The following is a 27,535-nucleotide window of genomic DNA, read 5'->3' as shown; positions in this document are numbered from 1 at the left end:
GACCCCACCCCTTCTGATCTGACCCCTTGCCGTGTATTCACTATACCCTCTGACCTCCCCCTCTCTGATGCTGAGCGTTCTGTACTCAGCAAAGGACTCAGTTTTATCCCCTTACGCCCCCACCTCAATGAATTTCGCGCTCGGCATGACGTTGAGCTCTTCTTCCATCGCCTCCGCCTCCGGGCTCACTTCTTTGACCAGGAGTCCTCCCCCCGACCAGCAGACCCATTCACCCGCCTCCAGTATTCTCCCTCTACCTGGACCCCTCACCCTGGCCTCTGACCCGCTCTTGATCTCTTCATTGAAAACTGTCGGCGAGACATTGGTCGTCTCAATTTCTCTGCCCCCCTCACTCACTCTAACCTGTCCCCCTCTGAACTTGAGGCACTCCGTTCTCTCAGGTCTAACCCCGACATGGTCATCAAACCTGCAGACAAGGGTGGTGCTGTTGTTGTATGGCGTACCGACCTCTACCTTGCAGAAGCTCAACGCCAACTCACAGACACCTCTTCCTACCTCCCTCTGGACCATGACCCCACCACCGAACATCAAGCCACCGTCCAAAGGACTGTCACTGACCTCATCTCCTCTGGAGATCTTCCCTCTACAGCTTCCAACCTCATAGTCCCGCAACCCCGGACAGCCCGCTTCTATCTCCTTCCCAAAATCCACAAACGGGACTGTCCCGGCAGACCCATTGTGTCAGCCTGCTCCTGCCCAACTGAACTTATTTCTTCCTATCTAGACGCTATCTTTTCTCCGCTGGTCCAGTCTCTTCCCACCTACATCCGTGACTCTTCTGACGCCCTACGTCATTTTGACAATTTCCAGTTTCCTGGTCCCAACCGCCTCCTCTTCACTATGGACGTCCAATCGCTCTACACCTCCATCCCCCACCAGGATGGTTTGAGGGCTCTCCGCTTCTTCCTGGAACAGAGGCCCAACCAGTCCCCATCCACCACCACCCTCCTCCGCCTGGCTGAACTTGTTCTCACATTGAACAACTTCTCCTTCAACTCCATGCACTTCCTTCAAGTAAAAGGTGTCGCTATGGGTACCCGCATGGGTCCTAGTTATGCCTGTCTTTTTGTGGGATATGTCGAGCATTCTTTGTTCCAGTCCTACTCAGGCCCCCTCCCCCAACTCTTTTTCCGGTACATTGATGACTGTATCGGTGCCGTTTCCTGCTCCCGCCCCGAACTCGAAAACTTTATCAACTTTGCTTCCAATTTCCACCCTTCTCTCACCTTTACATGGTCCATCTCTGACACTTCCCTTCCTCGACTTCTCTGTCTCCATCTCTGGGGATAGGTTGTCTACCAATATCCATTATAAGCCCACTGACTCCCACAGCTACCTCGACTACACTTCTTCACACCCTACCTCCTGTAAGGACTCCATTCCATTCTCCCAGTTTCTCCGTCTCCGACGCATCTGCTCTGATGATGCTACCTTCCATGACGGTGCTTCTGATATGACCTCCTTTTTCCTCAACCGAGGATTTCCCCCCACTGTGGTTGACAGGGCCCTCAACCGTGTCCGACCCATTCCCCGCACCTCTACCCTCACCCCTTCCCCTCCCTCCCAGAACCGTGACAGGGTTCCCCTTGTCCTCACTTTTCATCCCACCAGCCTCCATATCCAAAGGATCATCCTCCGCCATTTTCGCCACCTCCAGCGTGATGCCACTACCAGTCGCATCTTCCCCTCCCTTCCCCTGTCAGCATTCCGAAGGGATCGTTCCCTCCGCGACACCCTGGTCCACTCCTCCATTACCCCCACCACCTCGTCCCCGTCCCAGGGCACCTTCCCTTGCAATCGCAGGAGGTGTAATACCTGCCCATTTACCTCCTCTCTCCTCACTATCCCAGGCCCCAAACACTCCTTTCAGGTGAAGCAGCGATTTACTTGTACTTCTTTCAATGTAGTATACTGTATTCGCTGCTCACAGTGTGGTCTCCTCTACATTGGGGAGACCAAGCGCAGACTGGGTGACCGCTTTGCGGAACATCTCCGCTCAGTCCGCAAGCAGGACCCTGAGCTTCCGGTTGCTTGCCATTTCAACACTCCCCCCTGCTCTCATGCTCACATCTCTGTCCTGGGATTGCTGCAGTGTTCCAGTGAACATCAACGCAAGCTCGAGGAACAGCATCTCATCTACCGATTAGGCACACTACAGCCTGCCGGACTGAACATTGAGTTCAATAATTTCAGAGCATGACAGCCCCCCACTTTACTTTCATTTTTAGTCATTTTTAGTTATTTTTTCTTCCTTTTTTTTGCATTCCTTTTTACATTTTTTGCATTTATTTCATTTCATCTTAGTTTGTTCAGTTTGCTTACCCACTGTTTTTTTCAGGTTGTTTTTCTTCAGGTTTGCACTTGCTGATGTTCTATATTCAGTATATTCACACCTAATCTGTACTAATGCTTTGTCTTTCAAAACACCATTAACATATTGTTTGCCTTTGCTCTGTGACCTTTTGGTCAGCTATGTGGCCTGGTCCAATCTGCACCTTCTCCTTTGTTATCTCTTGCCCAACCCCCACCTCACTTGTTTATAATCTGTGACTTTTCTAATATTTGTCAGTTCCGAAGAAGGGTCACTGACCCGAAACGTTAACTCTGCTTCTCTTTCCACAGATGCTGCCAGACCTGCTGAGTGAATCCAGCATTTCTTGTTTTTGTTTACCTCATATCTCTCCCTCTCCTAACTGCCCCACCCAACCCCTTTCCTCACAATGGATCTATTATCCCCTCAGTCTCTAACTTAGCTTGGCTTAAAAAATTAAAATTGGTCTTTACTACCCACATGTAACACCTGTGGATATCAAATAGCACCTCCAGCTCATTCCGAGCTAGTGCTAATCCCTACTCGTTTTTATCTCCAGTCACTGGAGACCACACATAGCCCACTGTCAGTGTACCTTCAGAAATAGACTGCTGCTCTCCACCTGCTTTGTCATTACCTGTCCGAAATGAAGCAGTGATATTTCTCCTCCCTTCCTGCTGATTTGTCATTCTAGTCCACAACCTATTCTGGAACTATTCAATATTGATATTATTGCTGAGGAAAATAGGATTCCCTAACAGTCATGCCAACTCTAAGGGACAACGGAGCTGCTATTTGAACACAAGGTGCAGTCACCTGTTTAATTTGGGAGAGACAAATCGAGGAAATACAGTTTTCAACATCTCCTCCACACTTAAGATGAAAATTTTCTTTAGTTTGGCCATCTACCTTCAATGGGTACATCTTACATACTTACTGCACATGTTATGTTGATATTCCATTGCATTTTAAACATACCTCCCAATGAGGTACTTTTTCAAATCCCTCTCACACCTGGTGTCTCCCTGGCCTCCTACCACCAAACCGCACCCCCCACCCCACTCCACCACCACCCCTCTTTCCTTGTCCTCCTCTCTCTCCATTCCCTCACCCTCTCCTTTTCTCCCCCAATCCAATTATCACTCCATCTCCTAACCCTCCTTCATCTGAAGACAGCACTTAGTCCTGACTAAACATGTATAACGTTACAGGAAAACAACTGGTTTAAATATAAACCCAAGGACATTTTAATCCCTGTAAATAACAGAAATTATTTTAATGCAGCGCTGACCTGCCGTGCATGCTCAGACACCCAGTCAATGTCATTTGCATTCATTTCATCTGGATTTTCAGGTGGAAGATCAGCCTGATCTTTAAGTGGTGTTCGAGCAGCAAATATTATATAGGTTTTCAATGGTGTAATCTGAAAAAATGATAGAATGTTTGGTCACACAAATACAGAATGGACAAAACTACAATATAAAAAGGAATTTGAAATCTCACTACACATATCAGGACTCTATATTTTTCACTGCTCACTTGAGTGGCGCATGGGCTTATCACCACATGAGATTTAAATCTGGTCACCGCTTACAATTAGTCATTAATTTCGGAACGAAGGCACATAAAATTCTGAAAAATCCTTTTTTATTAAGCATGACTAGAAAGTGGTTTCCTCCCGCAGCAAAAAAATCCAACGCCCTTGAGCTCTCACTAGAAATGCACTTTGTGTCAATAGGGTCAATGGGTCAACACATGGGGCACAGTTCTTACTTTCACATTTTTGCGCTAAGGCAAGCGATCATGAATATTACTTCAAAAGTTTTCACAGTATTATAGAACACTCAACAGAATATAATTGTCAAGTAAAGTTATGGTTTCTTTTGAAAGCTTTTTGAAAGGGAGGTCGTGTCTTACTAATTTGATTGAGTTTTTTGAGGAAGTGACGAAGATGATTGATGAAGGAAGGGCAGTGGATGTTATCTACATGGACTTCAGTAAAGCCTTTGACAAGGTCCCTCATGGCAGACTGGTACAAAAGGTGAAGTCACACGGGATCAGAGGTGAGCTGGCAAGATGCATGCAGAACTGGCTCGGTCATAGAGGACAGAGGGTATCAGTGGAAGGGTGTTTTTCTGAATGGAGAGATGTGACTAGTGGTGTTCCACAGGGATCAGTGCTGGGACCTTTGCTCTTTGTAGTATATATAAATGATTTGGAGGAAAATGTAGCTGGTCTGATTAGTAAGTTTGCGGACGACACAAAGGTTGGTGGAGTTGCGGATAATGATGAGGATTGTCAGAGGATACAGCAGGATATAGATCGGTTGGAGACTTGGGTGGAGAAATGGCAGATGGAGTTTAATCCGGACAAATGTGAGGTAATGCATTTTGGAAGGTCTAATGCAGGTGGGAGGTATACAGTAAATGGCAGAACCCTTAGGAGTATTGACAGGCAGAGAGATCTGGGCGTACAGGTCCACAGGTCACTGAAAGTGACAACGCAGGTGGATAAGGTAGTCAAGAAGGCATACGGCATGCTTGCCTTCATCGGTCGGGGCATAGAGTATAAAAATTGGCAAGTCATGTTGCAGCTGTACAGAACCTTAGTTAGGCCACACTTAGAATATTGCGTGCAATTCTGGTCGCCGCACTACCAGAAGGACGTGGAGGCTTTGGAGAGGGTACAGAGGATGTTTACAAGGATGTTGCCTGGTCTGGAGGGCATTAGCTATGAGGAGAGGTTGGAAAAACGCGGATTGTTTTCACTGGAACGACGGAGGTGGAGAGGCGACATGATAGAGGTTTACAAAGTTATGAGCGGCATGGACAGAGTGGATAGTCAGAAGCTTTTTCCCAGGGTGGAAGAGTCAGTTATTAGGGGACATAGGTTTAAGGTGAGAGGGGCAAAGTTTAGAGGGGATGTGCGAGGCAAGTTTTTTTACACAGAGGGTGGTGAGTGCCTGGAACTTGCTGCCAGGGGAGGTGGTGGAAGCAGATACGATAGCGACGTTTAAGAGGCATCTTGACAAATACATGAATAGGATGGGAATAGAGGGATACGGTCCCCGGAAGTGCAGAAGGTTTTAGTTTAGGCAGGCATCAAGATCGGCGCAGGGTTGGAGGGCCGAATGGCCTGTTCAACGCCCTGCACTGCTGTACTGCTCTTTGTTCTTTGAAATATTTCCAATAAAAGGATTCATGGTAATTTTTCCAATTCTGTCTCCATTTCTTCTTGAATAAGATTGAATATGTTTCAGTTTTGTCATTCTGGAAGGGCTTATGCAAAAGCCTATGATGTTTTCGAACAGCTTGATCATCCCAAAATTATTAGGTTAAAACTGTATGTTTAAGAATTTGTGTTCAATCACACTATTTGAAAAAGAATCGGGCACCAGAAAGCTGCAAGACACTGCTGCCATAGCCCAGTTGTTCTGTAAAATTTTTAAAATTCATTTATGGGGATATGGGTGTTGCTGGCCAGGACAGCATTTATTGCCCATCCCTAATTGCCTTTCAGAAGGTGGTGGTGAGATGCCTTCTGGAACTGTTGCAGTCCATGTGGGGTAAGTACATCCACAGTGCTGTTAGGAAGGGAGTTCCAGGATTTTGACCCAGCGACAGTGAAGGAATGGCGATATAGTTCCAAGTCAAGATGGTGTGTGAGTTGGAGGAGAACCTTCAGGTGGTGGTATTCCCATGCATCTGATGCCCTTGTCCTTCTAGGTGGCAGAGGTCACGGGTTTGGAAGGTGCTGTCTAAGGAGCCTTGGTGCGTTGCGGCAGTGCATCTTGTAGATGGTACACACTGCTGCCACTGTGCGTCGGTGGTCAGTTTGGTGATGGGGTTGCTTTGTCCTGGATCGTGTCGAGCTTCTTGAGTGTTGTTGGAGATGCACCCATCCAGGCAAGTGGAGAGTGTTCCATCACACTCCTGACTTGTGCCTTGTAGATGGGAGTCAGGAGGTGAGTCACTCACTGCAAGATTCCTAGCCTCTGACCTTTTCTTGTCGCCACAGTATTTATATGGTTATTCCAATTCAGTTTCTGGTCAGTGGTAACTCCCAGGATGTTGACAGTAATAAATTCAGCAATCGTAATGCCATTGAATGTCAAGGGGAGATGGTTAGATTCTCTCTTGTTGGAGATGGTCATTGCCTGGCACTTGAGTGGCATGAATGTTACTTGCCACTTATCAGCCCAAGCCTGGATATTGTCCAGGTCTTGCTGCATTTTTACACGGACTGCTTCAGTATCTGAGGCATCACGAATGGTGCTGAACGTTGTACAATCATCAGCAAACATCCCCACTTCTGACCTTATGATTGAAGGAAGATCATTGATGAAGCAGCTGAAGATGGTTGGACCTAGGACACTACCCTGAGGAACTCCTGCAGTGATGTCCTGGAGCTCAGATGATTGACCTCCAACAACCACAACCATCTTCCTTTGTGCTAGATACAACTCCAACCAGTGGAAAGCTTTCCTCCTGATTCCCATTGACTCCAGTTATGCTCGAGCTTCTTGATGCCATACTCAGTCAAATGCTGCCTTGATGTCAAAGGCAGTCACTCACCTCACCTCTTGAGTTCAACTCTTTTGTCCATGTTTGAACCAAGACTGTAATGAGGTCAGGAGCTGAGTGGCCCAGGCAGAACCCAAAGTGAGCGTCATTAAGCAGGTTATTGTGAATCAAGTGCCGCTTGATAGCACTGTCGATGACACCTTCGTCTGATAGGTAAATTGGCCATTATAAATTGTCACTAGTATAGGTAGGTGGTAGGGAAATATAGGGACAGGTGGGGATGTTTGGGAGGAATATGGGATTAGTGTAGGATTAGTATAAATGGGTGGTTGATGATCGGCACAGACTCGGTGGGCCGAAGGGCCTGTTTCAGTGCTGTATCTCTAATCTAATCACTTTACTGATGATCGAGAGTATACTGATGGGGCTGTAATTGGTCGGGTTGGATTTGTCCTGCTTTTTGTGTACAGGACATACCTGGGCAATTCTCCACATTGCCGGGTAGATGCCAGTGTTGTAGCTGTACTGGAACAACTTGATTTGGGGTACAGCAAGTTCTGGAGCACAGGTCTTCAGTACTATTGTCAGAATGTTGTCAGGGCCCATAGCCTTTGCAGTATCCAGTGCCTTCAGTCGTTTCTTGATATCACGCGGAGTGAATCGAATTGGCTGAAGACTTGCATCTGTGACATTAGGGACTTTAGGGGGAGGCCAAAATGGATCATCCACTCGGCACTTCCAGCTGAAGATTTTTGCAAATGCTTCAGCTTTATTTTTTGCACTGATGTGTTGGGCTCCCCCATCATTGAGGATGGAAATATTTGTGGAACCAGCACCTCCTGTTGTTTAATTGTCGACCACTATTCACGACTGAATGTGGCAGGACTGCAGAGCTTAGATCTGATCCGTTGGTTGTGGATTTCTTAGCTCTATCTATCACATGCTGCTTACGCTGTTTGGCATGCAAGTAGTCCTGGGTTGTAGTTTCACCAGGTTGACACCTCATTTTGAGGTATGCCTAGTGTTGCTCATGGCATGCCTTCCTGCGCTCTTGATTGAACCAGGGTTGATCCCCTGGCTTGATGGTAATGGTAGGGTGGGGGATATGCTGGGCCATGAGGTTACAGATTGTGGTTGAGTACAATTCTACTGCTGCTCATGTCCCACAGAGCCTCATGGATGCCCAGTTTTGCATTGCTAGATCTGTTCAAAATCTATCCCATTTAGCACGGTGGTAGTGCCACACAACACTATGGAGGGTATCCTCAATGTGAAGATGGGACTTTGTCTCCATGAGGACTCTGCGGTGGTCACTCCTACCAATACTGTCATGGACAGATGCATCTGTGGCTGTCAGATCAGTGAGGAAGAGGTCAAGTATATTTTTCCCTCTTGTTGGTTCCCTCACCACCTGCCGCAGACCCAGTCTAGCAGCTATGACCTTTAGGACTCGGCCAGCTTGGTCAGTAATGGTGCTACCGAACTACTCTTGATGATGGACATTGAAGTCCCCCACCCAGAGTAAATTCTGCGCACATGGAGGAGTACTGATTCATCAGCTGAGGGGGCGTTAGGTGGTAATCAGCAGGAGATTTCCTTGCCCATGTTTGACTTGATGCCATGAGACTTCATGGGGTCCGGAGTCGATGTTGAGGACTCCCAGGGCAACTCCCTCCCGACTGTATACCACTGTGCTGCCACCTCTGCTGGGTCTGTCCTGCTGGTGGGACAGGACATACCTGGGGCTGGTGATGGCGGTGTCTGGGACATTTCTGTAAGGTATAATTCCGTGAGTATGACTATGTCAGACTGTTGCTTGCCTAGTCTGTGGGACAGATCTCCCAACTTTGGCACAAGCCCCCAGCTGTTAGTAAGGAGGACTTTGCAGTGTTAACAGGGCTGGGTTTGCCATTGTCGTTTCCAGTGCTGAGGTTGATGACGGGTGGTCCGTCCGATTTCATTCCTTATCGACTTTGTAGCAGTTAGATACAACTGAGTGGCTTGCTAGGCCATTTCGAAGGGCATGTAAGAGTTAAGCACATTGCTGTGGGTCTGGAGTCACTGGCCAGACCAGGCAAGGGCAGCATATTTCCTTTCCTAAAGGACATCAGTGAACCAGATGGGTTTTTACGACTATTGACAATGGTTTTGTGGCCATCATGAGAATAGCTTTTTTTTAAATTCCAGATTTATTAACTGAATTCAAATTCCACCTTCTGCCATGGTGGGATTCAAACCCAGGTTCCCAGAGCAATACCCTGGGTCTCTGGGTTACTAGACCAGTGACGGAGACGTGTGACCAGTGGTGTTCCACAGGGATCCGTGCTGGGACCACTGTTGTTTGTGATATACATAAATGATTTGGAGGAAAGTATAGGTGGTCTGATTAGCAAGTTTGCAGACGACACTAAGATTGGTGGAGTAGCAGATAGTGAAGGGGACTGTCAGAGAATACAGCAGAATATAGATAGATTGGAGAGTTGGGCAGAGAAATGGCAGATGGAGTTCAATCAGGGCAAATGCGAGGTGATGCATTTTGGAAGATCCAATTCAAGAGTGAACTATACAGTAAATGGAAAAGTCCTGGGGAAAATTGATGTACAGAGAGATTTGGGTGTTCAGGTCCATTGTTCCCTGAAGGTGGCAACGCAGGTCAATAGAGTGGTCAAGAAGGCATACGGCATGCTTTCCTTCATCGGACGGGGTATTGAGTACAAGGGTTGGCAGGTCATGTTACAGTTGTATAAGACTTTGGTTCGGCCACATTTGGAATACTGCGTGCAGTTCTGATCGCCACATTACCAAAAGGATGTAGATGCTTTGGAGAGGGTGCAGAGGAGGTTCACCAGGATGTTGCCTGGTATGGAGGGCGCTAGCTATGAAGAGAGGTTGAGTAGATTAGGATTATTTTCATTAGAAAGACGGAGGTTGAGGGGGGACCTGATTGAGGTGAACAAAATCATGAGAGGTATAGACAGGGTGGATAGCAAGATGCTTTTTCCCCAGAGTGGGGGATTCAATTACTAGGGGACACGAGTTCAAAGTGAGAGGGGAAAAGTTTAGGGGGGATATGCGTGGAAAGTTCTTTACGCAGAGGGTGGTGGGTGCCTGGAACGCGTTGCCAGCGGATTTGGCAGACGCGGGCATGATAGCGTCTTTTAAGATGTATCTAGACAGATACATGAATGGGCAGGAAGCAAAGAGATACAGACCCTTAGAAAATAGGCGACATGTTTAGATAGAGGATCTGGATCGGCGCAGGCTTGGAGGGCCGAAGGGCCTGTTCCTGTGCTGTAATTTTCTTTGTTCTTTAACACCAGTACGCCACTCAGATACCGTACTGTTTAAGTATAAATATTTTAAAAAACAAAAATGCCAATCTAAAAAGCCTAAACGTTACTTTCCTTTACTCAAGCATTGACATTTGCAATACATATGAACAGAGACTGAGCACAAACTCATGCAAATGCATTTATAATACAACTAGTAAAGCATCTCTCTGAAGGACAGAGGGACTTTTGACTGGTATCCATGACAATACTGTTTATACAGACCCAGTATTTTCAACCATTAAGGAATACTAAACACTCACAATGATATATTTAAATAGTTTATCTTGTTTAGACAATAAATGAAAGCTCATTCTTCCTTCTTTCAATAAATTCTAGATTTAAAACCAGTTAATCATCTTCAACACGTCAACAGAATATGGTAAGTTTGCTTACCTGCCCTAACAAAACACCGGTTGTCCCATATCGCTCTTCTGCCTTCAGTTTTTTAAGATACTTCTCACTGTATTCCCCAATGACGTAAGATCTTCCCATGATGAAATGTCACTGGTGAACTGGTCCAAATCACACACAAAGAAAGGAGTCTTCACTCTTACTTTTAGATAAACAAGTATATATTTAGAGTATTATACTGAAAACTGTAGAAAATTAAGTAATCAAGCTTTAGAGGACTGCAACTAAAATTTTCATTTCATGAAATATCAAAACAGATATAGAATTAGGGAAGGCTAATAACTGTTACTTGTATGTTGATCACTTGTAGAAGTTAGCAACTGATTTTCAATAACAATTTTAAACAGTCAGATTTGCAATGCAGTTTTATTTCATCCAATCTCAGGTAATTATTTTGCATGATGGAATTGGATATATACAGTCTCACAGGCAGACTTTGAATAGGAAGAACTGAAAATGCACCAAAAGGAAATCAGTTTGAAGTAGCTACTAATTAAAAAAAATTGTTGTGGTCAAGTTTCTGCTAATTATATCAACTCAATCCAGCAGGAATCTGCCTAAACAGCGCAACATATCAGGGAATTTTAAACATGAGTGAGTTTCATCCAAAACCACTTAGGCTCCTTCGTGGTGTGATCTTTTACGCTGGTTCAAGATTACATTTGCCTGAATAAGGCCCCAGCCAGAAAACTGGCCACATCCTCTGGTTGAAATTGCAAGATTCTACTGATTCGGAAAGGGTCTTCAAATTGCAATAAAAAGATTCTGATGAAAGGTTATTTACCTGAAATGTTAACTTTGTTTCTCTCTCCACAGACACAAGCTGACCTGCTGAGTATTTTCAGCATTTTCTGTTTTTATTTCAGATTCCCAGCATCTGCAGTATTTTCTATTAGTTTTCAAATTGCAATCATTTTCTTAGATGCACAGGTACTAGTAGGCATGGTCTACAAGTTTTTTCATAACAAAATCTTTGACTTTACTAAGAAACTGACTTGTAAACATGAGTGAAACTAGTAAATTGTTCAGTATCATTTTTTAAGTAATTTTTTGTGACTTAACGGCCACTTAAGGGCCCTCGCCCGCCTTCACGGGTATTTTACCCGTGGCAAATGGGTGTGCTGGGGACATGAAAGGCCGTCCAGTGATAGCTGCCAGCCTTTCTGCACCCCAGGGGGAGGCATGGCAATCAGGCACAGGGTGCCCGATTGAGGGCCGCCCCCGCCTCCCAACCCACCCCTGGAACCCAAGACACCACCCCCCCCCCCCCCCCCTCCTCCCAAAACGACCACTCCAGACTCATCAAGGACTGATCCCTCTGGTGAGGCATGCCCCTACTTACATTCCCTCCAGGGTTCCCGGTGTCAGCGGGGCTGCAGTCCCAGCAGTGGCCACCGTTCCCGGTGGCGCTGCTGGGACCGAGCTGCCGGCCCGCTGATTAGCCAGCAGCTCACTGAGGCAGGACCTCCTCCCTCAAGTGTGTGGAGGTCCTGCCTCGGGACAATTAAAGCCTGGGGACCTGTAAAATGCTGGATGGATCCCCGGGCTAGGTGGAAGCGAGTTTGCCACCGACTTTCATGTCGGTGGCGAATTCCCATCCGCCTAAGGTAAAATCCAGCCCGAAAGAACAATTCTGTTGGGACGGGCTCCACTTTAACCGGGCAGGGACCAGTGTCTGGAGATTCATATATCTACAGATAGGTCTTCAAATTAAAAAAAGGGAGATTTCTAGTGAGGAGTAATATACAAATCTAAAGAGAAAAGTCTAGGCCACAGAGGAGTGTAGCAATTTGAGTAAATATAAGCAGTGTGACAGGAAGGAACAAAAGTTTAATGGCAATAATGCATCAGTGAATAAGGTCAAATCAGGAAAGATGGTAAGAAGTTAAATTAAAGGTTCTTTATCTGAAAGCACAAAGCATTCATAACAAGACAGATGCATTAATGGCATAAATAGAGATAAATGGTTTTGATCTAATAGCTATTACAGAGATGTAGTTGCATGGTCACTAAGGATGGGAATGCAACATTCTAGGGTACTTGATGTTTTGAAAAGACAGGCATAACATAAAAAAGATGGAAGGTTAGTTTGGAGCAAGAGCTCGTGGGATGCATTCGAGCCAGTTTCCTGGAATACATTGTGGAACCAAACAGGGAAGAGGCTATTTTAGATCTTCTTTTGTGTAATGAGACAGGGTTAATTAGTAGCGTCATAGTAAGGGATTCTCTTGGAAACAGCAATCATAATATAACAAATTTCAGTTTGAGTTTGAGAATGATGTATCAAGTCCAAAACTAGGTAATTGAACTTAAATAAAGTCAATTACATAAGTATGAGGGGTGAATTGACTAAGGTAGATTGGGAAATTAGATTGAAAGGTACAAAGGCAAACACTTAAAGAAATATTTCATAATTCTCAACGAATCTACATTCCATTGAGAAATAAAAACTCCATGGGAAAAGAGATCTATTTGTGGCTATCTTAAGAGGTTAAGGACAGTATTTGATTAAAAGAAGAGACTTAGAATATTGCCAAGAGTAATAATAAACCTGAGGATTAGGACAGTTTTGATAGCAGCAGAGGATGACCAAAACACAGATATAGAGAGAGAAAACAGAATTTGAGAAAAACTAGCCAGAAATACAAAAGCAGATTATTAGAGCATCTGCAAGTAGATAAAAAGGAAGACAGTAGCAAAAGCAAATGTGAATCCTTAAGGGCTGTGACAGGAGAAATTATGATGAGAATAAGGAAATCACAGTAGAACACACCAAAACATACCAGAAATAGTGGGCAACCAAAGGTCTGTGAAAGTGAGGAACTTAAAATAATTAATATACGTAAAGAAAAAGTACTGGAAAAATTAATGGGATTGAAAGCCGACAAATCCCCTGGACCTGACGGCTTACATCCTAGGGCTCTAAAAGAGGTGGCTGCAGAGACAGTGAATACACTGATTGTGATCTTCCAACATTTCCTAGATTCTGGAATGGTTCCAGTGAATTGCAAAGTAGCAAATGTAACACCACTATTCAAGAAAGGAGGGAGAGAGAAAACAGGGAACGACAGGCCAGTCAGCTTGACATCAGATGTCGCGAAACATCAATAAGGAAATGGTAGTGGGACAGTTAGAAATTCATATGACTGGGCAGAGTCAACATGGTTTTATGAAAGGGAAATCATGTTTGACCAGCCTATTAGAGTTTTTTGAAGATGAAACTTGCAGACCAGGTAAAGGGGAACCGATGGACTTAATATATTTGGATTTTAAAAGACATTTGATAAGGTGCCACGCGAAAGGTTGCTGCACAAGATAAGGGCTCATGGGGTCGGGGTGATATATTAGCATGGATAGAGAATTGATTAAAAGGACAGAAAACAGAGTAATTTTCAGGTTGGCAGGCTGTTACAAGTGGGGTGCTGCTAGGATGAGTGCTGGGGTCTCAGCTATTCACAATCTTTATTAATGATTTAGATGAAGGCATTGAGTTTAATGTATCCAAGTTTGCTGATGATACAAAGGGAAAGCAAGCTGTGAGGAGGACACAAGGAGTCTTCAAGGGGATTAAAATAGGTTAAGTGAGTGGGCAAGAAGGTGACAGATGGAGTATAATGTGGGGGAATGTGAGGTTATTCACTTTGGGAGGAAGAATAGAAAAACTGTTGGTTTTCAGAGGGATTTGGATGCCTTTGTACAAGAAATACAAAGTTAACATGCAATTAGGAAAGCAATTGGTGTGTTGGCCTTTACTGCAAGCGGGTTGGAGTACAAGAGTAAGGAAGTCTTGTTGAAATGCTACAGGGCTTTGGTGAAACCACACCTGGAGTAATGTGTGCAGTTTTGGTCTCTATACCTAAGGAAGGATGTATTTCAATTGGAGGAGGTGCAACGAAGGTTCGGTAGATTGATCCTAGGATGAGAGGGTTGTCCTAAGAGGAGATTGCTTAGAATGGGCCTAGAATTCTCTGGAGCTTAGAAGAACGAGAAGTGATCTCATTGAAACATATCAGATTTTGAGAGGGTATGATAGGCTAGATGCTGACAGGTTGTTTCCCCTGGCTGGAGAGTCTAGAACTAGGGAGTACAGCCTCAGAATAAGGGGATGGCCATTTTGGACTGAGATGTGGAGAAATTTCTTCTCCCAGAGGATACTGAATCTTTGGAATTCAATACCCCAGAGGGCTGTGGCTGCTCAGTTTGTGAATATTGTCAAGGCTGAGATCAACAGATTTTTTGGGGTGAGAAATTGCCTCGCATAGTGCCACTAGCAGTGCCAGCCACATCCTGAACAGCACTGTGCCAGGATGAGATGGCACATAGTTGTAACTCCGTGTGCACCAGAAGGTTTTGATTTGGCACTATCCTGATGCAACACAGCCCAATGGCTGATGCGATGTCAGGGTCCCAAATATGGACAACAAAGGTCCTGGCAGTGCCTGTATTATTTACTCAAGATAAAGCAAGGGTGAAGCTGCAAGATAGTCCTGTAGTATTGTTATTTAAAGGGCCAGGCACCCTGATTGCAGGCAAGTTACATTTTTGGAATTCTTTCTATTGCAAACTGTCTGGAAGTACACAATGTTTTTGGAGGTGTTTCGGTGAATTCCTGATTTGCCAGAGTGTTGCTGCAATGTAACATGGGGAGGCCAGAACAGTGGGTGACCTATGCACACAAATGCTGCAATGGATAGGTCGGGGGCGTGTTGTAAGAAGTTGGCAGTGCTTCTAGGTCTGCAATACGACAGAGAGATGGAGCAGAGGCTGCGGAGAGGACAAGCTCTGCGCCAATCTGTCTGCCAAGTAGGTCGGACTCCTCCATACAGTGACAGGAGACTGTCTGGCAGGCCAGTCAATGCACCCAGCACTTCAGACTGCAGGCCCATTCAGCACTCTCCTGTATGCTGCCCCCAACGAGGTCGTCAGCTGAGTCCTGTGTCAATACTCACCTGCCACCTTGCCCTCCAGTGAGATGGCAAATGAACCATCCTGTACCCCAGTGCGGCTGCAGGCCACTCATAACTGGAGGACTCACTGTGTGCTCTCCTAACTCTATACTAGCCTCCAAGGTACGTGCATTGCTGGTATCTGAGCTGGTAGCTACGAGTGTCAAATCAAGTGACAGGGCCTCTTTGTTAATGCTGTGCTGTTACTCTTTCTTCCTCTGGGCAGATGGCAGTTCTTGGGTATCTAAAAGCAGGACTTCAGAAGGGGAAGGTTGGTGTAAGAGAAGGGGGTTGAGGTGGGAAGCAGGAGGTCCATGGTCTCACCATCATCAGCTTGCTCATCATACCAGATGGCAGAATGAAGCTTAAATGGAAGTTGAGAAGGGGCATGCCATCATCCTCAATATTCCCATGGGCCCTGTCACAGCCAGTCACATCATGCAGAGAACCATTTTCTTCGTAGGACTTATGAGATGCAGGCGTCCTTATCCCCCACTAATTCTGCTCTGCTCCCTTCTATTGTGTGCAACTTTGTTCTGCAAGAGAGACAGCAGAATGTCATTAGTTCTGTAGAGCTGTGTTTAGGTGATGTGCCCCCCATAGCTGAATAACAGGAGGCAGCGAGAGGTGGGTGTGAGGCTGGCAGCATTGGTAAGTGTGTGAGCGTGAAATTAATTTTATCTGGCTGTTAAGTGCCAATCAAGTGCCAGAAAGTCCTGCTGGGTGAGTAATGGGATGTGCTGCACTGAGCAGCATAACAGGCTGGTGCTGTCATGGGTAGACAATGTCATGCATAGATGCCTTCAATGACCTTGATCATTCACAAAGTCATTAGACTTTTTGTGGCACGGCTGCTAGGTCCTCAGCTCTAGACTCTGACAGCTGACCTTACTGGCCACCTGGTCCCACTCACTTACAAAAGTGGTCCTTGAAGGTCTCCTGGCCCGCAGACCTGTGGCATCCCTCCTCCTACCCACCTCCACCATTAATCTCCAGCACCGTATCTGTCACTATGGTTTCCCTTTGTCTGCCCTGTTTACTTCGCAATAGTTTACACTGCAGTGATCTTTTTGTGTGGCTGCCCTTGAACAAACAGCCTGCCTGCCTTTAACAGGAGCAGGCTACCTATATCATGTGGTCGGCAAACAACACTGCCTGGCCCTCTTGCTGTGTACACATGCTGCAGGCAGCGTTCAGGAGTAGAAGGCACCACACGAGCTGCTCGGGCCAATGCTACAATCATTTAGATGAGGTTTCTGTGTTGCCTACCTTGATCTGAATGGGTGCAGGCAAATCATGAATCGCAACCCCTGCATACAAATAACGGAGCTAATCAATTTCGAGCCCTTGGTCTCTAAGGGAATCAAAGAATATGGGACTCGGGTGGGTTAGTGGAGTTGAGGTCAAGGATCAGCCTTGACCCACTCCTATTTCGTATGCTCTTAACCAATGCATTTTAGGTGCAATTTCTCAATTGTGCCCAAAGAGGAAACTCTACCCTATTATTTTTAAATTGCCATAATGTTGTGGGTGGCTTTGTAGACCGCAGATAGGTGCATTGGAAAGTCAGCACACTGCACCACAGAGCAGTATGATACAGCTTCTTGCATATTATTCTCCTGTCACCTTTTCACCCATATCAAGCTGGATAAGTACTGAAGAGGCAAGTGTTTCTCCCTGGGGAAGGAGCGAAAAGGTTCATGGACGAATCAATGACCTAAGTTACTCCAATCTACTCAACAAGCAATCTGACAGTGGAGTAGATGATTATACGGAAACACATCTACACTCTCAGCTAGGGAAGGTACAGAAGAACCAATTGAGGGAAATGGGAAGAAAAATTTAATTTAAAAAGGGAAAATCTTATTCTTACTACAACAAAAATTCCTTTAAACTTTTTTAAAAATTGATTAACAATGAGATTCTTCTCAAAGTAAGAGCCCATGTGATCCAAGGCTAAGTGGTAAGTTGGATCCAAAATTGGCTCAGAGGCAGGAAGCAAAGGGTAATCGTTGGCAGGTGATTTTGTGACTGGAAGGCTGTTTCTAGTGGGGTTCTACAGGCTCACTACTAGATCACTTGCTTTTCATAGTATATATCAATGATTTTAACTGAGATGTAGGGGCTTGATTAAGAAGTTTGCAGGCAATACAAAAATTGTTTGTGTGGTTGATGGTGAAGAAGAAAGCTGTAGATTGCAGCAAGATATCAATGGACTGGTCATGTGGGCAGAAAAGTGTCAAATGGAATTCAATCTGGTGAAGTGTGTAATGTGATGCATTTGGGGAGGGCAAACAAGAAAAGCGAACAATAGTTGAAAGATACTGAGAAGCATAAAGGAATAGAGGGACCTTTGAGTGCATGCTCACAGATCCTTGAAGGCAACAGTAGATAAAGTGGTTAAGGTGACATACAGCATACATTCCATTATTAGCCGAGGCACAGGATATAGGAGCAGGGAGGTTATGCTAAAACTGTACAAAACACTAGTTACGCCACAGTTAGAGTACTGACTACAGTCTGGTCACTGCATTACAAGGAGGAAGAGATCGCAATAGAGAGGGTACAGTGGAGATTTACGAGGACATTGTACAAGGAATGTTTGGATAGGCTGGAATTGTTTTCTTTGTAATAGAGGAGGCTGAGGGGAGTTGTAATTGAGCTGTATAAAATTATGAGGGACAAGGGTAGAGTGGATAGGAAGGACCTATTTCCTTTAGCAGCGAGGTCAATAACCAGGAGGCATAGATTTAAAGAAATTGACAGACAGATTACAGGGGAGCTCAGGAGAAAATTTTTCACCCGGGATGGTGGAGGTTTGGAACACACTGCCAAAAAGGATGGAAGAGGCAGAAACCTTCATCGCATTTAAAAAATACTTGGATATGCATATGAAGTGACGTAACCTATAAAGTTATGGGCCAAAAGCTAAAAAGTAGGATTAGGCTGGATAGCGCTTTTACAGCTGGCACAGACATGATGGGTGGAATGGCCTCCTTCTGTGCCATAAAGTTGTATTTTATAGCAGTTCTCATTAGAAAAGGATTTTCAAGTTTCAATAAAATGCATTTTTATATAAGCTACAGTAACAAGAAACACAATACAGAATAGAATATTCGATTTAAGGTAAGTTCTTTGTAACATATACTGACACAAAGTACTTTTGGGAGGGTAACAGTATCATAATGGGCTGGGAAAAAAATCAGTACTTATTATATAACGCTATTACATCATATCTACTTTGCCACAATGCAGTTACCTATTCGCATCCTAAATATTAGCTTCATGTGATTTCTCTTTCCACCACTGTAAATAAGACAGCAACAAAATCATATGAAAAGTCAAAGCAAATTTAGAAAAGGCCTAGAAAAAACATTTATACAGCCTGTTCGCACAGAAAACATCCGAAGGCACTTTACAGACAAGAAAAGAATGCCAACCAGTAATAGAAGAGTTAGGAGTGGTAAGCGAAAGTATGATCATAAAGATAGGTTTTAAGGAGGATTTTAAAGATGGAGTGAATTAGCAAGGTCATGGCATTTAGGAAGAAAAGAACAGTAGCAGTTACATTCTGAATGGAAGCAGACTCTGGTGGGGAAGAGCAGAGAAATTTGGGGTGCAGGCTCACATGACTATAAAGGTTGATAAAGCTGTAAAAAAACAACTTATGAAATTCTAGGTTTTATTATATGTAGAATATAAAAGCCAAGATAAGCTGAATATAACCTCAGAGTACTGTGTGTAGTTATGTGCTCTGCACTATAGGAAAGATATTGAGGTTTCAGAAAGTGCACAACGCAAATTCACTAGGATGCTGCCTGGTATGAGGAAATACGAATGCGAGGAAAGACGATAAAAATTGATCTTTTTGTTAGAACAGCGCAGGTTATGGGGCGATATGATTGAAGTGTTTCAAATTATGAAAGAATGGTAAAAGCAGACTTTTTCTAGCACTCAAGGGGTCAAGAATGAGGGGCTATAGATAAAAGATTAAATGCAAGAGATTTAGAACAGAAAGCAAGAGAAACTTCTATACAGTTATGAAACTGTGCAATTCACTTCCAGGGTTAGTGACAGAGGCACAAACTTTGTCAACATTCATGATTAGATTGAATAGGTGGATGAAGGAAATTGGGATGAAGGGATAGGATGGGTAAATGTAATTACATTTACTTATTTTCTTGTGTAAAGAGTTAACAGTGACTTGGATTGATTGATTAGCTCAGTTGATAGCAATCTTGTCTGGCACAGAACCTTTTATTTAAAATTCATTCTTGGGATGGAGGTGTCCTTGCCAGGCCTGTATTTATTGCCCAGCCCTAGGTGCACCTCAGAATATGACAGTAGGTCGCCTTCTTGAACTGTTGCAGTCCATATGTTAATAGTAGGTGGTAAGTTCCAGGATTTTGACCCAACAACAGTTGAAGGAACAATGCAATATGTCCAAGTCAAAATGCTGAGTGATTTGGAGGGGAAATTGGAGGTGACAATGTTCCCATGCACCTGTTCCCCTTGTTCTACTAGGTGGCAGTGGTCATGGGTGTGGAAGATGTTGCCAAAAAAAGCCTTGGTGAGTTTCTGCAGTGCATCCTGTAGATAGTGTACACAGCTGCCAGGGTATGCCAGTGGTGGAGTGAATGGACAATTAGGCTAGTGGATGAGGTGCCTGGTGGACTGATTTGCCCTGGATCATACCAAGCTTCTTGATGTTGTTGTAGTTGCAACTATCCAAACAAGAGAAGAGTATTCCATCACAGTCCCAACTAGTGCCCTGCATATGGAGAAAAAGCTTTAGGGAGTCAGGACCTGAGTTACTTGCTGCATAATACCAAGCCTCTGACCGGCTCCAGCAGCCAGAACACTTACATAGACGGTCCAGTTGAGATTTTGGTCAACGGTGATCACCCCCCACACCACCCCCCCCAGGATGTCTATGGTGGGACACAAAATGATGGTGATTTCATTGAATATCAAGGCAAGGTGGTAAGGCTCTCTTTTGCCGGAGATGGTTATTTCCTGACTGTTAAGCGGCAAGCAACATCCATGCCATGTATCAGCCCAAGCCCGAATGTTGTCACAGTCTTGTTACATGTGGGCATGGGCTGCTTCATTATCCGAGGAGTTGCAAAAGGAGCTGAACACTGTGCAATCCTCAGCGAATTTCCCCACTTCTGACCTTATGATGGAGGGAAGGCCATTGATGAAGCAACTGAGGAAGTTGTGCCTAGCATATTGACCTGAGGAATTCCTGCAGCAATGTCCTGTGGTTGAGGTGACTGGTCTCCAACAACCATAACCTTTGTGCCAGGTACCTGAGGAATTCCTGCAGCTATATCCTGCGGTTGAGGTGACTGGCTTCCAACAACTATAACCTATGTGCCAGGTATGACTCTAGCCAGTGAACAATTTTCCCACTGATCCCCAATTTCAATTTTATTAGGACTGCTTGGAGCCACTTTCATTTGAATGCTATCTTAATGTCAAAGGCAGTCACCCTCAGCTCACCTCTGGACTTCAGCTCTTTTGTCCATGTTTGGACCAAGGGTGCAATTGGAGCTGGAGCTGAGTGGTCCTGGCAGAACCTGCTCAGATTTAAAGAGTAGGGCTGGAAAGGGGAGTAGGTGTGACTTTCAAGAGATAAGCAATTTAACAGTGCATCTGCTCATATGAAGGATAAACTACTATGATCACAGCTTCCTATTAGCAGCCCGGAGACTTCCCTTTTGAGCACTGCAATTAATGCAGATGAGAAGGAATAAAAAATTGTGCATTTTGTTATGTAACAAGACAGCCCTGATTTTCAGATAATGAAAAGAGAAACGGTAACATAGTGTATTCTGATTATTTGGTGTTTTGTTTTGACCTAAAGCTACAGAAGAAAAAGTATAAATACAAAGTCAACTTGCACCATAGATGATGGCACAATGATTATTGATGCTATGCAATTTAGGTTTAGTCGATTAAAAGTGTTAGAGCTAGGGTTTGAAACCACAATTGACACTGCACGATTTAGATTTAGCGGTTTGGGATCAGCAGTTCGAGTTAGGGCTAGAAAACTGCCACTGACAAAGCAGTGTTACTAGACACATCCATAACTTTTGAAAAAATATATAAACATAGAATAGTATTTTCTAAATGTATATGCCTTCAATTCCAATCATTGTAGGTCAAAGTAAATTGGTGTAGCTCTGATTTTAAGTATTTAGAAATAGGACATATCTAGTGACATGGTGCAAATTGGTCGTGTGGTGTCAATAGTCATTGCGACGTCGATGGAAGCAATATGGCCGTGCTGTCAATAGTCACTCAGATAAAAATATGGCTTACCTCACTCATATTTGCAGCATCACAAAAGATGCGCTGTCTGAAATTTGACATTTCTTATGCTACAAACGCAGTTCCCTAGCCACCAACTCCATCCCTCTGTCTGAAGCTGAAACAGAACATTCACTACCTTCGAGTCCTCTTTAACACTGAAACCACATATCCACATCATCACTAAGAGTGCCGATTACCACTTCCGTAACAGTGCCCGTTCTCTGATCATGCCTCAGCTTATCTGCTGCTGAAACCCTCATCTGTGTCTCTGTTACTTCTAGACTTGACTAGTCCAATGCTCTCCAGGTCAACCTCACATCTTCCACTCTTCATGAACCTAAACTCATTCAAAACTCTGCTGCCCATATCCTAATTCGCACCAAGTCTTGTCACCCATCATCCTAGTGCTCACTGATCTACATTGGCTTCCATTCTGGCAATATATCGATTTTAAAATTCTTATCCTTGTTTTCAAATCCCTCCATGGCCTCGTCCCTCCCCCAACCATTGTAACTACCTCCAAACCTGCCACCCTCCGAGATCTCTACATTCCGCCAATTCTGGACTCTTGCATATTTTGAATCTAATTGTTCCACCATTGGTGACCATGCCTTCAGCTGCCAAGGCCCTGAGCTCTGGAATTCCTTCCCAAAACTTCTCCTTCTCTCTATCTCTCTCTCCTCTTTAAAGTCGCTCTTTAAAACCTACCTCTTTGGCCAAGCTTTTGTTCATCTGTCCTAGTATCTCATGTAGCTGTGTCAAATTTCATTTGGTAATGCTCCTGCGAAGCACCTTGGGACCTTTTATTGCATTAAAGGCAATATGTATATATATGTATGTGTTGTTGTTGTTAGGAGGAGGCAATGTAGTCAGTATTAGCCACCTTTGCTTATCTGGCAACATAAATTAGGTGTGAATTAAGTGATCCAACACACAGAAGTGCAGAAATAGCATTAACAGAAAAAAATTATCTTTAAAAGTTTGTTTCAAACTAGTATGTTTGAAAGGCAACTATTTTGTCTTTATTCTGATGAAAGGTCACAGACCTGAAACGTTAACTCTGTTTCTCTCTCCACAGATGCTGCCAGATCGGCTGAGTGTTTCCAGCATTTTCTGTTTTTATTTCAGATTTCCAGCATCTGCATTATTTTGCTTTTATTTTATCTTTATTGTTGTGTTGAAAGTTTTTATGAAACAAAGATATTGTTTGATTAGCTTGTGGTTTCTCTCTCAATTACGGGCCCACAATTCCTGCCTGGTATTTTAAAAATAATTTTTTACATGTTTTTCCTAAGAGTTTAGTTTTCGCTGTTCTGGTTTGCTGGCAGCTGTTGGCAATAGAGAGCGATATCAATGTCATTGCATTTCATGCTGTTTACACTGTAGGATTAAAGGGGGAAGTATAATTGACATAATGCCACACAATCCTACATGTTATAAAGAGAGTTAAATACTTTTACACTTACCGGTATTTACTCAAGTCACCCTTTGTTAACCAGTTGTATGCTTTAGAACTGCTAGCTGCAGCTACTTTGGAACAGATATTCTATGTAGAACTCCCTTCCTGTGACAACATAAAGTTTGACTCCAGTGACATCATGAATGAGAAAAAGCTGCCCATAATTCAATATCCCCCAAAGGAGTTAAACTTCACAATATTAAAGGAGTGAAATTCTACAAAAAAAAATCTCTGTTTTGAGAGACTCTAGCAGCAGAAGGTTTACAGATATCAATCGCCTTTTACAACATCTATGATTCTAGGGCAAAAGTAGACTGCACTTTCTTCTTAATTATTTCACTAGCATTTTGGGTTTATTGAGAACAAATCTGCAGTTATACATATGCTTCAGTGAAGTCTATAAAACATTGTACAGTTTGATTACTATTGTTAACCAAAACACTATTTCCAAATAATAGGCACAATGGAGGCCATAAATATAAAGAGAAGAATAAATTTATATCAGATACCTGAAAGAAATGAAGGAAATGTCTGGAAATAATATGCCAGGCAGGGTACTAGAGCTACAATCTTCAGGGAAGTTCAAAGCACATCTTGATCCTAGTTTGGCACAACTAGAAGCTTAGAGAGATGAGCTTTCCTCATCCTTGACTTTTACATTTTTGTCACGACTACACGGAAGATTCACAAAAATCATATTTATGAGTTATCCCAGCATAGGAACTTACAAATAGATCCCCAAAATCAATATAAGAATGACAAATGTTAACTAAACTGAGAATAATGTGGATTGCAGACACTTATGTTTATAGAAATGCTGGGATGAGATATCTACCTTTGTACACCTCCTTTGGTATGGTTTACAGTGCTTGATATACTGAACATAAGAGACTCCACAAGCTCCCCAAAATACACATTCTGTTTTGGTAGGAATGGGAATTCTAGAAAAAAAAACAAAGATTGGAAAAGCAGATTGCAAGATGAATAGGTACCAATTCTCCAGAAAAAGAGTAGCAAGGGAAGAACCACCAGGATTGAAATTAATCAAACTGGTAGTTTTACCAGAAACCAGATGTTTTCATTAAATTATGAACAGGAGGAATTTCACCTCCAAGATATTTTGGTAAGTAAAGTTTATCAGAGACTTGACAATACTTTCATTGATTTCCAAACATTATGGCCTAAGAGACAGGGCAGATGGCCTCCAGTATACAATTTGGGAATGGGAAAATATTGAGACTTTGCAGTAAAGATAAATTGATCTTAAGATAAAGGGGATAGTGATGTTAAAATATTTTGATTATTGCAAATGCAAACAGTGAATTAATGCACAGAGGATCACATTTTGCAATGACAATTTTTGGTCAGCTCACCACTCAAATTGAGAATTCATCCATCATTTCCTGGCAACACAACACTTCAGCATTAAACATGGGACAGATCTGAAGTCTGCAGGTATCCCAATATGTGAATCAGCCTTTAGCAAAGCTTTAAAAAACTTATATGGAAACTTACATGCATTTAAGGAGAAGATTGTCAAAGCACTGTACAACATTTTAAACAAAAAGATTTTTAATGGGCACAACATTGGACTGACCTGGAAACTAACATGGAGCTGCCCAAATTCTGGAAGACATGATACTGGTCAAGTATGCAACATAGGTGGCCAAGAGTACATTTTTGCAGATCAGTACAGAAACAGGAGAACCCAAAACTACTGTCAACAAGCAGAAAATTCTAAATTAAAAACTATGATAATTATCTACTTTTGTCCTCTGCCACCCTCCCACAAGCTTCCCTTTCACTGCCCATATAAAAACAATTTTATGCGCTTATACTTTCAATTAAGACAGACTTGCATTTACATAGCACCTTTCACAACCATCAGACATCTCAACATGCTTTACAGCCAATGACGTTCTTTTGAAGTGTAGTCACTGTTGTAATGTAGGAAATGCGGCAGCCAATTTGCACACAACATGCTCCTACAAACAGCAATGTAATTATGACCGGAGAATCTGTTTTTGTGATGTTGATTGAGGGATAAATGTTGGCCAGGACACCGGGGATAGCTCCCCTGCACTTTTTTTGAAATAGTACCATGGGATCTTTTACTTCCACCTGACAGGGCAGAGGGGAGCTCGGCTAAACATCTCATCTGAAAGATGGCACCTCCGGCAATGCAACACTCCCTCAATACTGCACTGGAGTGTTAACCTTCAGGGAATAATTGCATCAAAATAGGGCCAACCATAGATTATGGAATAGAATAATGACAACAGTTGGAGTATTTACAAGACAACCTGATACTGCAAAGTTTAAAATTGTAACAAGAACCCCCACTGCCCCGCCCTCTAATCGAGACAAGGGGGAGGGGCTACTGTCACCTTATGAGGTCAGAGGGAAGTGTGACGGCACCGCGTTTATTGTGACCTCACAGTGAAGACGTCATTTCAGGTTGCGTCACCAAACGACAGCTTCCAAATGATAATAGGTCAGCAAAGTAATAACAGCAAAATAATCAAATAATAATAAGGCGGCAGGCGCCTGGATCAGAATGCCTCCCATCCTATTGTTCCCAGTTGACTGATATTGTCTCGGGTTTCCAGCCGGGTAAAAACAATGTTTTGCTCAGGTTGAGTGTGCGGAACAACTGGTAAATATGATGTGTCAGAAACAGGATTCTCGCAGCTCGCTCTCTCGAACTGACTGTCCATCTATTCTTTGAGTAAGTTTACTGAAGCCCAGCCACTGTGCTGTTATACATATCGGTATGTACCTCTTCTCTTACCTCTCGCTTTCTGTCCCCTTCACTTTTTCTCCAGTAAAAATCTTTTTTTCGATCAGATTTCGCCGCTGCGGCTCTCGGCCAATCAGAGCCGATGGCCCACACTGATGACGTGTGGCTCACTAACCGCCGGAAGCGCAGCGCACGCGGTCAGGTCGGAAAACTGTGGTTCACGGTTGGGCGCGCGCTGAAGAGCAAACAGCGCCCCCCTCAGGATGGAGGTCGTACAGGGAGCAATACAACAGCGCAGTGTAATTCCCAGTTTATTTCAGTTACAGCACAGGGAAATGCGAATGGATTCAAACATTGATTAACAGGATACTTTTAAAAATGGCTTTGTGTATTTTTTTTGCCAACTTCAGTGTAAGGTCCAGAGGCTTGAGCACATAATCCGGATTAGTACTTTGTGCAGCACTGCTTTTCAGGTGAGACAGAGAACTGTGCTACCATCTGCCTTCTCAAACTCAGGTGGACCTAAAATATCCCATGACACTTTTTGCAGAAGGACAGGGGTACTGTCTTGGGCAACATTTGTCACTCAACCAGCACCACCAGAAGTAGATTATCCAGTGATTATTTCATTTCCCTAAATTACAACAATGGCTATACTTCAGAAGTACTTAATTGGCTGTGAATCAGTTTGGGATGTCAAGAAGATATGAAAGGTGCTATATTTAGCCAATATTTAGCCCTCAATGAACATCACAAAAAACGATTATCCGGTAATTATCACATTGCTGTTTGTGGTAGCTTGTGTGCAAATTAGATGCAGCATTTCCTACATTACAACAGTGTCATGCTAGGTCACCGCATGCCAAGAATGAGGCACATTAATTTTGTCATGAACATTGATTTTAAGCTGTTACTGGAGTGAGGGAAGGATTTGTTCAACAGATCAGCCGTGGCTGGAAAAGTCATTTGCAGATTAAAAGATGGTATTTGGAAGAACAAAGCAGCCATTCCCTGACATTCAACCCGCAATGGACTTTTGATCACCAGACGTTGAAGGTGGGGGAGCTCACATTCCAGGTTGACTGTTAAGATGGCCGAAGACACGAACGGACATGGCCAAACCAGCTAGTCACATGACTAACCTGCTGGGCAACCTGAGTTTTTTGAATTTGTACGAACAGTTTGAGGAGAAAGCTGTTTGTTCCTGAACTGAGATCTCTTTCCTGTCCGCTCCCATCTCTTTCTCACAAGCCTCCGAATCCACTGATGATACATGAACTGCAAGAGTGAACAAGGTTTAACAAGAATACTGGGCCGCAACGAAAAGCAAGATCTACCTACAACCAAGGACTGTACAGTGAGCTCGAAGAACCATAACAACAACTCTTCAATATTGCCTTAAACCTTAAAATAAAAGCAAAATATTGCAGATGCTGGAAATCTGAAATAAAAACAAGAAATGCTGGAAATACTC

At 43.7% G+C, this 27,535-nt stretch overlaps 1 protein-coding gene across 7 annotated transcripts in view; it reads right to left on the bottom strand.

Annotated features, from left to right (window-relative positions):
* odr4 (odr-4 GPCR localization factor homolog) overlaps positions 1-26,232 on the bottom strand; it is a 127,095-nt gene extending 100,863 nt beyond the window's left edge. The window contains exons 1-5 of one of the 7 annotated variants that reach the window (XM_068037384.1): positions 26,113-26,232; positions 24,157-24,262; positions 23,329-23,426; positions 10,581-10,699; positions 3,624-3,755 (exon numbers count right to left, since the gene is read on the bottom strand). In XM_068037384.1, coding sequence (XP_067893485.1) covers positions 3,624-3,755; positions 10,581-10,679 — 231 coding nt within the window. In that variant the 5' untranslated portion in view covers positions 10,680-10,699; positions 23,329-23,426; positions 24,157-24,262; positions 26,113-26,232. Of the gene's footprint in view, positions 1-3,623; positions 3,756-10,580; positions 10,741-23,328; positions 23,427-24,156; positions 24,263-26,100 lie in introns of all 7 variants that reach the window. The other 6 variants (XM_068037382.1, XM_068037381.1, XM_068037383.1 and 3 more) reach the window with 6 other exon arrangements.
* Positions 26,233-27,535: the final 1,303 nt, after the last annotated feature.

This window comes from Heterodontus francisci, chromosome 8 (assembly GCF_036365525.1).
Source record: "Heterodontus francisci isolate sHetFra1 chromosome 8, sHetFra1.hap1, whole genome shotgun sequence".
Classification (NCBI taxonomy): domain Eukaryota; kingdom Metazoa; phylum Chordata; class Chondrichthyes; order Heterodontiformes; family Heterodontidae; genus Heterodontus; species Heterodontus francisci.
Note: the sequence above shows the minus strand (reverse complement) of the source record. Positions and strands in the feature narration are given on the sequence as shown.